This window comes from Pinus tabuliformis, chromosome 3_1, assembly GCF_031772625.1.
Source record: "Pinus tabuliformis cultivar Carrire ecotype Pingquan chromosome 3_1, CPIR1, whole genome shotgun sequence".
NCBI lineage: Eukaryota > Viridiplantae > Streptophyta > Pinopsida > Pinales > Pinaceae > Pinus > Pinus tabuliformis.
In genome coordinates this window covers 614,893,504-614,906,992 of record NC_142301.1, presented here as the reverse complement: position 1 = coordinate 614,906,992, position 13,489 = coordinate 614,893,504, and the positions used below count along the sequence as shown (strand labels likewise).

Genomic DNA, 13,489 nt, shown 5'->3' with positions numbered 1-13,489 from the left:
AAATTTTAAAATTAACTCAGTTTTTGTTTGTGTAACTGATTACTAATAAACAGATTGCTAATTCTATCTGAAATCGCAGCTTTGTTCCTAGCTTGCAACAAAACAATAGTATTCAGAAAAACCATCTATGTGACTGGTGAGTCAACCCGAATGATAACAAGATAAGCATCCTCTTCTTCAGAAGTTGTGAAAACTAGGTCTGCAAGTTTCTAGGCCAAGATGGTGACCCTATCATTGAACTTCCTGGTCTGTTCTTGAATCTCATGGATACATAGATATATAGCAGTATCTCCTATTGAGTTTTCTGAGCTCTCAATAAAGACTTTGCCCATTACGGTTTTTAGTTGTCAATAAATGTCTATGGTCTACATGTATCTGGTATGCATGGTCTGGCAATGCCTCATCCACTTCAGCACGAGTAATCAACCTTCCTTTTATCCTGGCTTCCCTTTCAGCCTCTTGAATCTCTTCCCTGATTCAGGAGGTGTGGATTGCACATAGACAGCAGCAGAGGGTTCTGGGAATGATGGGCTTTGGACCAGGTAGGTGTTGGTTGAGTTCTTCGTCCCCTGCAACCCCAGCACAACCAGGGTGGACCATCGTTACAGGAGAGAAGATGGTCAACAAGTGACCTCAGCAACAGGACACCGAATAAGGAAGGAAGGAAGAAGCAGGCTGAAGAGATCAGAGAGGCAACAGGGAGGGCGAGGGCAGGGATTTAGCAGCTAAAGATATAACATTCAGAACCAGAGAAATCCATCCACCAGGGAGCTCAATCCAATTCTGATAAAACTAAACCCAGAACAGACAGCTATAGACAGCACACGGTGGAACTGTTAACAAGAAGGGGTTTACCAGTTTTTAAGATACAACATTCAGAACCAGAGAAATCCACCCACCAGGGAGCTCAATCCCAATTCTGATAAAACTAAACCCAGAACAGACAGCTATAGACAGTACACAGTGGGAATCTTAGGAAGAAGGGGCTTACCAGTTTTAAACTGATGCAGAAATTTGAAATTTCAATCAAAGCTTCGGATCGATGAAAACTCTGTCTTCTTGTATAACCGGATTTCAGTAGGTCAGTGGCGGAAGGGAATCCTACATTCTTGTTTCACCTGATCCGAATTCCATCGCAACACAATAGGTGTAAAAGATCCTAACCAGCACCACAAAAATAACGGCCCAGTCCGACCGCAGAGGAAATTAATGAATTCCAATCACATTCACTTACTATTATCATTCAAACAGCAAGCAGGCCTTGAAATTGCCTTAAACCCACTATCAGATAAAAAAACCTCTGTTATTTATTTTTCAAAAAGAAGAACCCATTTATATATTATACCAGATTTCTAACATTTTAAAAGTCAATAGATAAAATCTGTATACTAGAAGCCACCAGTCCTGGCCATATGGGAGATTACTGAACTCAAATTACATTTAATTACAACAATGACTCAGCTAAGAGCTCTGCCCCCTAAAAAGACTCTATTTATTTACAAGAAAAACCTTCATGGCCTCAGCGCAAGCAAGAAATCAATCGCAGCGGCGGTTGATGTGGCCTTTCCAGGGTTGCATATCTTGCCTGCGGAAGCCGCCATTTTTGTTCCGATCCATTTCAGAGCATCGAGGATTTCAGCCAAAGTGGTTCCGATCCTTTTCATGGCGTCAAGTATTTCAGCAAATATCACCTTCTTTATCCTCCCCCTCTCCGGCAGAGGATGCCTTGCTGTCCTTTGGGCTCTGCCAGTACCAATGCTAGTGTGAGGCTCTGCCATGGCTTCATAATAATACTCTCCCAATTGTTTACTCTCCATTGTTCCTACTTGCCAAACTGTATAGCTACCAGTCCCAGATTCTATGAAATGCTAGGTAAGGATAGCAGTAGGAGAGCAAGATGCCAGTGTTGGCGGACGGCCCGCCATTTATAAAATTCTGGTTGCCTTGTTTTTCCCTTGGGTTTAACTGTTTATTATTTTATGGAGGAATATTCTGAAACTTGAGAAGGAAGCAACTCATTCACTGCACCCTGTTGTATATTTGGAGTTGGGTAAATTTTGACAGTTTGTAATAATTTCAAGTGTTTACATTTTGCAATTTTCATTACCGAGACTGTATTCTATATCTTGTATCGAATAGAGCATGTGGGATAGAGACATGAGCATGTGTGTAGACTCCATTGCAACACATTTAGCACGTGGCTATTTGTGTTTTTGGTGAACTAGATGTGTTTCTAGAAACATTACTAAATACAATTAGCAAACTTAGGCATGAATTTGAGGTTTTGAGACCCTATCTTTCCCGGAAAAGATGGATTGAATGATATGTTATCCAAACATCAACATCTTTGTGTAAAAAAAATCAACGCCAAATTTGGCATAATTTACCATGATATATATTTGTGGAGTAGTTTTTTTTTTATATATCTATATATTACCTTTATAGAAATGGTTGGCTTGACTTATTTTAGTATGGAAAATAATTTTTCAATTTATTAATTTTGATTTTGATAATCCGTATTCTTAATTTAATATTTTTAAATGAATTGAGATAAATAAAGTATTTGTATTGATTTATATAAACTTTATTTCTTCTTCATATAGTTAAAGTCTAAGAGTCATTTTCTTCCAAACTTTAATACTACTCACATGTAATATATCTTCAATATAGTGATGGATTCATTTAGCTCATCAAGTACACCATACTCCAATTACCTTGCACCTTAATGGTCCATTTCCCCAAACACATAGTTAGCTAGTATCCATTTTGCATTGAGATAAATCACCATATTTCTTGGGAGCACCATAAGTCAAATACGTTCTTTAGAGTCTAAAACTAAGGACCATTTTGTATACAAATGCTCTTTCTACTATGCGATCATAACATGGTTCCTTCATCTCTTGAGAGATTCACTTGGTTTCTTCTAAACATTCATGACCTATGTAAAGTAAAGATGCTCAATCGTCTTCCTCTTGTAGATGTTCAACCTTCACCAATAGCTTACCAAAAACTAGTTCTTTAGACAAACATTCACCATGTTGATTACCTCTTACTTCATAGGAGACCTTTCCTTTGGGGATTACAGGGAACTAGTTTTCCGGCGACCAAAATTTGATTAGCCCATATAGTGGCTATCCCTCCTATGGTTGTGGGTGTTGGTTGTTCATGTTAAACATACAATTATTTTTGCCCAAGATGATCCATAAAGATACGATGGCGAGAATAAATTTACTTAGTTTAAACAACCCTAGTGAGTGATTTGTATCTACTTTATAGTGTAATGGACCTAGATGCTTCTTATGGACATTGAGGCACTCCATTAAACTTTCTTTGTTTCATATTTAATTAAAATCTACTAGTTATGGATGCATACAACCTCATAAACAATTCTTACATGCAATAGAGATCTTAACGCTCAATAGCAACTACCTTGTTTGAAATTTAAGCCAACATAACATAAATAAACATGTATGCACAACAATCCATTAAGTACTCAACAAGGATTTAACTACATACATAACTTATCTAAGATTATCATCCATCTTAGTGAACTAAACATTTCACAACTACAGTTTACATGCAACCCAATTTAACTCATAGAATTCAAGCAATAGAGTCTAAATACCAACTTTCCACAAAGCAATAAATTCAAACATGCACTTATGATCAAGCAAAATCCACCAAACAATTAAAGAGTTATTTACCATCTAACCATATTAATTGTCTATGGATTCCACCCTCAAGCTAGGCCATGACATCACTAGGTTAAGGGAAGCTCCTATATGTCTATAATCTCACTTAGCCCAATCTGTTCTCTTATGAAACAACCAATATGTTCACTATAGAGCACTCGATGCCCTCATCCAACCATGAATAAACGATGATGCTCTTTTCCACTACAATACACAACACAAGGGAGATCCTCCTTTTCTTTGTTCTATAGTTCCTTAGGGAATTTCTTCCCTTTTGGTGTTCTTTAATGGAAGTAGAAAGAGATCAAACTACTAATTGCCTTCTTGGAATAACTTAGAAGAGAAACACTTAGTTCCATATAGTTAATGAACAATAATAACCGATGCAAATTTAACAATGTTTTCTTCATTTACTATAAATTTTCCAACCATGAATTTTCCCTCTAAAACATCATGTTTCCTCTAATGTTTTTAACATCACATTCTCAACTTCCACAAGCTCTTACTAATTAGATATACATGGAATTCTCTTTCTATTAAAAGACAAAACAATTATAACATCCACAAAACTCATATAAATTCCTGAACAACTAGTTAAAAAGAAGTTTAATGGAATAAAGAATTGATTACACAGGATAAATACTAATTCTCCTTAAATTTAAAAAATTAAATTAAATAAATATATTTATTTTTAAATTTTATATTTAAAAATATTTAAATTAATAAAATTTATCTTTTTAATTATATAAAAACCAATAAAAATGTATAAATTAGAAGTATGACTTCATATATTAGAAGTATAATTTCCGTTTAACCTTTACTAAAATTAAAGGTGAATCATTTTTATCCTGAAAGCCACTATTCACCAAGGATATGTTAATAGAAACACTAATAAATACATAAAACCGAGGATAAATAACTTTCTTCGTTGAGGCAGTCGACTTAACCGCGAATTGATTCGCTCCCATCCACAATTATAACATTTGACCCGAAAAGAAAATTCGTCGTCATATCTTAAAAATGCATCACTTTCCACTCCACCATTCAAGTGCAATTGCATGTGCATGTCCCTTTTTCAAGTCAAAGAAGTCGACATCCAAAGAAAAAAAGTAAAATCGAAAAGCTTAAAGCTTTAAATGCCTAAATCCAAAATATGGAAAGGCTAAATATTTAAATATTGGGATATTTTTTTATTAATTTGTTTTTTTGTTTTGAAAAGTATTTTGTAGGATAGAGATGTTGTAATGTTTTATTTATCTATTTAGTTTAAATTGCATAATAAAAATAAATTTATAATTAATAATTAAATTAATTTATATCTATTTTAATTTTTGATCTATTAAGCATTGAGAGAGATCAAATTTATAAAAATGCAAATCTCTTTTAGAGTGAAACGAAATTTGACCGTTCTTAACGCTTGGTAGATCGAGAGTTGTATCTAGGCAGGTTTCATCTTTTTTAAATCAATAGTTACGTATTTTAGTGTTCGTTTTTGTCCTTAAAATTTCTCTTAAGTTAACATTGATATTGAGAAACCATCCCAATGATTCTTTTGGTTTTCGTTTGCTTTTCACTTTATATTGTTAACTAGTTTAGATCCACTTTAATTCTAGATGTATCAAACATCTAGAGGGATCAAATCTCTCAAGATGCAAACCTCTTTGAGTGCAAAACTTGAATAAAAGTTTGCTCCTTAAGAGATTTGATTCCTCTCGGTTCTTGATAGATTTAGAGTTAAGATGGATCTAAGTTGGTTTATATATATATATATATATATATATATATATATATATATATATATATATATATATATTTTATTTTTATGTAATTTGAGCATCTCTGCCATACTAGGTTGGAGAGTTCTTTTCAGTGCCATTATAAGTAATTGATACATTGTGTGTAAATTGTTATTGCAATGTAAATCTGGCGTTGAAAGCTTCAAGAGCATTATGTGATCTCGTTGATATGTCCAACATTTCGGGCAAACACTTACCCATCTTCAAGGATCATAAGCTTATGATCCCTAACGATGGGTGAAGTGTTCACCTGGAACGTTGGACACCTCATTGAGATCATAAAGTGCTTTAGAAGCTTTCAACATCATGTTCTTAACTAAATCTACATGTTAAAATGTTAATTTGACATTAAATTAAAGTTTTTAATTATTATTAAAAGTGTAATTAAAAGGGGAGACAAGAGGGAGAGGGGTTATATACAACCCCGATGGAAAATTAGTTATCAGTTATTCTTGGGGACTAGGCCAAAGGACCAATAACTAATCTAAGATGTATGGCCTTATGCTAGGTCTAGCCTTGTCTAAAGATTCGCATATTCAGAATTTGGCAATCTTGGGGACTCTCTCCTAACAATCCAAAATCTATGTAAGGACACTTAGCCCAGAGAAAATCACTTCAAACTCCTACTCCAAAGAATCTCTAGTAATCTCAAATTCTTTCCTTCCAGATCCTTCTACAACATCCTGAGACACCAAAATATCGAAGCTAACAAACAAGCCAATTTAGTTTGTCTTCTTAAAGCTAGACAAACTGAAATTAATCATAGTTATGGATGGAAAAATATACCCTAACTCTCTCCCTTGCACTTGTTTTATATCTGCAAAATCACATTACCCTTAGCCTCACTCCAAACATTAGGAATTCGAGTAAAAATTTGGGGAGCACGCGTCAAGGTATTGTGGCTCCCATGGATGAAGTGTTACATGCAACTCATTTAGTATCAATCCATTCACACACTCAAAGTAAAGGGGAGCATCAACATTTGATCTTGGCCCAGACCTTGCACTCTAGATATTGATTGTTCCAAGGGTTGTGGAAGTTATGAAGCTTAATGGAGTATGGGGTGGACTCACATGTGAGACAAACTCCAGTCATATTAAATTTCCGGTCTCAAATCGCCCTCCTACGCTTTGCTGGTTAATTCCCTGCCAATTCAGGTCCTATCGCAGTTGAGGGTGCTTTGTGTTGTTATGCCTGAGCACAGTCACCTTCTCTGGGGTTCTTTGGTGGCGAGCTTATCTTATAGGGTGGTTGTTCCTTTCGCTTTTGAATGTCCTCTGGAGGTTGCGCTTTCCTCTAGTCTCATCTGGACTTCAAGTTCATTTTGGTATGCCACTATCAATTTGAATTTGTTGGTTGTATTCACCTCTTTTAGGTCACTTTGTTATGTTGGAACTCTACAAATTTGGATTATTTCACTCTTTTGTTTGATATTTTCATCTTTGGGTGCACCTTTTATGCCTTTGAATTCCATGGAACCTCCTTCACTCCTAGAGTCAGCTCTATGTTTTGGTGCACTTCTTACCTTCTTACTTTTTTCTATGAACTCAATCTTCCTCGCCATTTTCCAGGCTCGGGTGTCATTATTTCTTGTTTAATTTGGGGGGTTCTATTTCCTCTAGTAAATTAGGTATGTTCCCTCTCTATTAAGATTGTGCAATCTGATACAGAGATGCTCTTGCCTTTCCTTGGGCAACCTTCGCCCTATATTTTCTCTCATATCGCTCTCTTATTATTCTCCAGGGTCTCTTGTGAACCACACAAGAAGGAACGAGGTCTTCCAAGCTAACAGTCAAAGCATGTGGGTTAATAGAGATCAAATTCCACAAATAGTGGGTAAACCGGATTGTAGCAATAGTTCCCCTCAAAATGAATCTTTCCAACTGGAAACAACGGAAATTAATTGGAATTTGCACCAACAAATGACAATTTCCATCACCCTTCATGAAGAAATTCTATGATGTACTTCATTCACAAATGATAATCCCCCTACAATTCTATGATGTACTCCCTTGACAAATGCGTTTTGCTTCTCGGCTAGTTTTGTAAAGTTCTTGTATGTAGTTCGATAGAAATAGTCAGTTTCTAATACAAACTTTTTGTAATCCCAGAACGCTTCTCTCTAGAAGACCAACAATTAGATTAATCATTGTAACTATTTCCCAAATAACTATTGCATCCAAACACATATTTTAATAGCAAAAATTTTCATTTTTATTAAAAAAAATGATTATTAAAATTTATGAGAGTATAAATGCTTTATTTATTTTAAATTTGAATTAAAAGAAAACATAGACTTTCATAAATATTAAAATGTTAATTAATGTTAAAATTTAGATTTTATTTACCATAAATAATCAATTTATTAAATGGAGAATAAATAACCAAATAAAATAATAATACATTAAAAAAAATTATGTTAAGAGGATACAAATCATGTCATTATAATTAAGCACTACAAAGTAATAGTATAACCAAATTTACCAAGCTAATATTTAGGTATCATTTCTATAAAAACACAAAGTTTACAAAATAATATGATATAATTTTTTTATTAAAAAGAGATAAATTATGTACTTATATTTAATGTTTTGAAAATTGTTTTATTTTTAATGAAAATTTGTGATACAAAAATGAGAGGGCAAAATTCTAATGAAAAAGAAAAAATGATAAAATAAAAGTAATAAAACAAATTGTGATACAAGAATTGTATGGCTAATTTCTAATGACAAAGGGAAAATGGCAGAACAATTAGATTTATTAAGTATTAAAATAGATTAAAAAGTTATTACTTACATGTGGTGATAAATATGTTCCTCAAAACACTTCAAAATAAAATAATAATACATTAAAAAAATATATGTTAGCCTTTTGCATGCGATTGAGCTTGGAAGATTATACATTTACAAATTAAATTAAATAGAATAAAGATCATTCTTGTCACAATGATATCTAAACATCTTTTTACTAAAATATTAAATTTTCATAATATTATTTTTGTAAATTTTGGGATAACCTCACTCATTGTTTAAATGAGATTTCATATTGTGACATTGATACATAGACTCTAATAGATGGTAACCTATGAAGTAGTTTTTTTAGATACCCATATGATATTTGCTCTCAAGTTCTGTATTGTGCATGGAAAATGTGGGATCGATTCATGTTGGAGTAGAGCTAGATTTCTTTATAGGTTTCACATTGTACAATGTTGAAGTTGGGGAAATTGGCCTTTGAAGTTTAGATGTAGGTCTTCCTCTTACTCTAGAACTGGTGTAAAATTGGGTTTTGCTAGTACACTTTATCCTCTTCTGAAATCACATAGTGTTGCTGAGAGTGTAGGTTTTAACCCTGTACATAAATTACCTACATATGAATTCTAAAAACAGAAAATAAACAATGGAAAGAGCATAAAACATAAAACAGATATACACAAAGATTTTCCCTTGGATCCCAAAACCGAAATTACCAGATTGATTTTTCATTATATTCCTTTCAATGTTACAATACATATATATATATAGATATATATATATATATATATATATATATATATATATATATATATATATATATATATATATATATATATATATATATATATATATATATATATATATATATATACATGTTGAAGCATCCATAAATCCCAATCCATTAACCCCGGATTAGAACATAATTGCAATTCCCTTGACCGGATCTACAAAAAATACCATGGACAGAAAACCATCATGCCCAAAACCATGAGCGAAAATCATGCACAAAACCATAGGTAGGTTCGCTCACCTAATATAGGGTCCAATTTTTTTTTCCACAGGGCGCTGCCCCAGACCCCATAGAGGGGGGGCTACTGCCCCCCTGTGACCCCCCCGCACATGGGGCTAGTTGTGGAAAGAATATAACACACATCCAACATTATCCCACTTGTTGTTTTCTTTCCATGGGGGGCCACAGGAGAACTTCGTCATTGGTCCAATCCTGCAACGCCCATTGTTTCTCTATACTAAGATAACTTCTCAGTGCTCACAGACATTGTCAATGCATTTGCAGTATTCTTCAAAGTGTCCACCTTTTCCAGCAACACCTTTTTGTCCTCAACCATATCCCTTACAAAGTGATATTAAACATCAATGTGCTTTGTCTTTGAATGATAAGCAGGGTTCTTTACCAAGAAAATTGCACTTTGGTTGTCACATTCTATCCTTATAGCTCGTTGTCTAACCTCATACTTGAACAAAAATCTCTACTTCCAAACTGCTTCCTTGCTTGCATGAGTAGCTTCCATGTATTTTGCCTCTGTAGTTGAAAGTGCCACTACAGACTGTCTCTTGCTCATCCAATGGACTGCACCTCCAAATAGGTTAAATACATACCCACTTGTAGATCTTCTCTGATCCAGATCTCCAGACTAGTCTGCATCAAAAAATCCACAGATGTCCAAAACTCTATCCAATCCTGGTATTCCTTGGTAGCGCAGACCATAATCACCAGTGCCATGCAAATACTTGAAAACCCGCTTCACTATTGTCCAATGCTCCTTCCCTGGTTTTGACATAAACCTTCTCAATAGTTCCATTGCATGTGCAATGTTTGGTCTAGTACAAACCATTTCATACATCAAGCATCTGACTGCACTTGCGTATGGAATACGAGACATGTCCTCTTCCTCTTCTTGTGTCTTGGAAAACTGTTCAACATATAACTTTACACCAACAGGAATAGGAACCTTCACCATTTTACTATCCTACATATTAAACTGCCACAATATTGTCTCGACATACTTCCTCTGGTTTAACCAGAGCTTCCTTTTTTCTCGATCTCGTTTAGTTTTCATACCCAAAATATAGTTTGCAGCACCAAGATCTTTCATGTCGAATTTGGAGGACAATTGGGTCTTCAATTCCTAGATAATTTCTTTGTTATTTCCAATCACCAACATATCATCCACATACAAAACCAAATAAATAACACAGTCGCCAATTAATTTAAAATACACACAATGATCTGCTTTGCTTCTGCTAAAGCCAAGTCCCTGTATACATGTATCAAATTTCAGATACCACATCATTGGTGACTGTTTTAATCCATACAAAGACTTCTTTAACCTACATACTAATTATTTCCTATCCTTCACCACAAAGCCTTCAGGTTGCTTCATGTAGATCTCTCTTCCAGATGCATGTGAAGGAATGTTGTCTTCAAATCCATCTGTTTTACCTCAAAATCAACAGAAACAACAACAGATAAAAGTAATCTAATAGAAGTTATCTTCGCAACAAGAGAAAAAATATCACCAAAATCAATTCCCAGCACCTAAGAATAACCTTTTCCTACCAACCGAGCTTTGTATTTCTCTAACTTTCCTTCTTCATTAATCTTCTTCTTGAACACCCATTTTCTTCCAATGGGTTCCCTTCCAACCGACAACTCCACCAGATCCCAAGCCTCATTTTTGTGCAAAGATGCCATTTCATCAACCATGGCCTCTTTCGAGAGTTTTCCATCCTCAGTAATAAATAAAGGAAATTTAAAAAAAAAGCATTTGGACTATACCTTTTTGGCTACCTTCTTTCTCGAACCGATCTTCTCACAACTAGAGTTTGTGGCTCTTCATCTTCTGATTCCTTTTCTGCTATAGAGTCTGATTCCTCCTCCTTTAGCTCAAACTCTATCTTCTGAGGTTCCTTTGGTAGGACTTCATGTTTAATAACATATTTCACCTCCTTAAACACCACATCACGTCTGTACACAACTTTCCTTGTTTTTGGGTGCCAAAGTTTATATCCTTTTAATCCATCCTTATACCAAATAAATATGCACCTTTCAAATTTACTATCCAACTTGGTTCTTTTCTCCTTTGGAACATATACATATGCATCACATCCAAATACACTCAGACGTGAAAGAGAGGGTTTCTTACCATTCCATACCTCTTGTTGAGTCTTATCCTCCAACACTGATGAAGGTGCTCTATTAACCAGGTAACATGCAATCTCCACTACCTTTGCCCAGAATTCTTGTCCTAACCCGACAACACTGAGCATGCTTCTTTCCTTTTCCATCAACGTCCTGTTCATTCTTTTTGCAACTTCATTTTGCTGAGGTGTGTATGGAGTAGTCTTCTTCCATGCTATACCACACTTCTTACAGAACTCTTCAAATTCTTTCTTGCAAAATTCTTCACCATTATTTGTCCTCAACACCTTTATCTTCTTCTCTGTGTAGTTTTCCACCAGAGCCTTAAATTATTTAAACCTATCAAAGGCTTCCTGAGGAAATATATCCATGTATTGAGAATTCATCTATAAATGATACATAGTACACAAACTTACCTAATGATGGAACTGACACAGGTCCAAACGCATCATTGTGCATAAGCTCTAATATATGTTTCTCCCTATAGGGGAAACTCACCTGATTCTGCTTCCCATATACACAATTTTTACAAAATAAAAATCCAGAGAGAAATTAGACATACCTTCTACCATACCATTACCATGAAGTATTCAAAGGCCCTTCTCTCCAATATGTCCAAGCCTTTGATGCCATAGCATGGTCTTTACACCAAAGACCACTAGATTTTCTGCTCCACTTTCAGGAACCACATAACTGTTGCACCCATCAATAACAATGCTACCTTGACGCTTGTATAGAGTTCCAATCCAAAATCCCCGCATCAATACCAGTGCTCCATGAACTATCTTGCAAGTATCATTCTCAAACATTTTTTTTACGCTTGCATCATCTAGCTTGCTTACAAAAATCATATTTCTAGCTAATGCAGGAATATGCAGAACACCCGAAAATGTTCTAATCCTTCCACCTTGCAAATTCAACTTGAATTTTCCATGACCGATGATTCTAGCCTTCCTCTCATCCCCTAAGAAGGCACCACTGCAATCATATTTATCATACTCGCAAAACCACTCCCTATGGGGAGTGAAGTGAAAGGATTCACCTGAGTCAATCAATCATGCCTCATGATTTACATGTGTACTTGAAGAAGAAGCCAAGTACACATCCCCACCTTCATCTGAGGTGGTTTTCACCTTTGAAGAAGGAGCATCATCAGATCCCTTTCCTTTCTCAGGAGCTTTAGATCTATAGTCTTTTTTGAAGTGCCTTTCCTTTCGCATTTCCAACATACCTTTACAGGTTTTCCTAGAGATTTAGATTCCCATTCGAGGATTTATTTTTGTTTATGTTATGGGACCGTCCTCGTACATACAAGGCATCACCATTTTGGCCCTCCATATTTTTTTCATCCCATCTCCTCTGATAGCAAGGATGAGACTATTTCATCAAACTACAAGGCAGTCACATTGCTACCTATTGCAACAACTAGAATATCCCACGAATCTGGTAGAGAACACAACAAATTTATGCACTTATCCTCATCTGAAATTTTTATATCAACATATAATAATTGGCTTACCACAGTGTTAAAGGCATTCAAATGCTTTGTCACCGAGTCTCCATCCTTCATCCTCAGGTTATACAACTTTTTCAATAGGAACAATTTATTCACTAGAGAATTAGATTGGTACAAAGTCCCTAACTTGTCCCACAAAGCCTTCACCGAAGCTTCCCCTGATACATTCAACAATACTGAATCTGAGATACACAACTGTATTGTGCTCTTTGCCTTCTGATCCAACTTCTTCTAGTCTTCATCGGGCATTGCCATTGGTTTAGTACTCGAATCTACTGCTATCCACTAATCTTTATCCACTAGCAGATCCTCCATCTTGAGTTTCCACAACTCAAAACTTTGACCATTAAATTTCTTGATATCTATCTTTCCATTGCTCACCATCTTCTTTCACCACAAGAATCAATCCTACAGATCTCCCACTGAACAAGGTCTACCATAGGCCTGAGAAAAATCCCTCAGTGGCAAAGGCGTCCCCTTGAAGACAAAATAACTTTGATACCAAATGTAGATTTTAACCCTATATATAAATTAACTACTTACGAATTCTAAAAATAGAAAATAAACAA

The 13,489-nt window shown here is 35.1% G+C and overlaps 1 protein-coding gene across 1 annotated transcript; it reads right to left on the bottom strand.

Annotated features, from left to right (window-relative positions):
• Window positions 1-1,289: 1,289 nt before the first annotated feature.
• LOC149188502 (uncharacterized) lies at window positions 1,290-1,950 on the bottom strand. The gene has a single exon (XM_089413028.1). It carries the CDS (start codon window positions 1,815-1,817, stop codon window positions 1,512-1,514), a length of 306 nt encoding a protein of 101 aa, XP_089269154.1. The 5' UTR covers window positions 1,818-1,950; the 3' UTR covers window positions 1,290-1,511.
• Between the last annotated feature and the right edge of the window lie 11,539 nt (window positions 1,951-13,489).

What these genes read in the sequence shown, in the direction of transcription:
- LOC149188502 (XM_089413028.1), bottom strand. Translation starts at nt 1,817, where the DNA reads ATGGAGAGTAAACAATTGGGAGAGTATTATTATGAAGCCATGGCAGAG.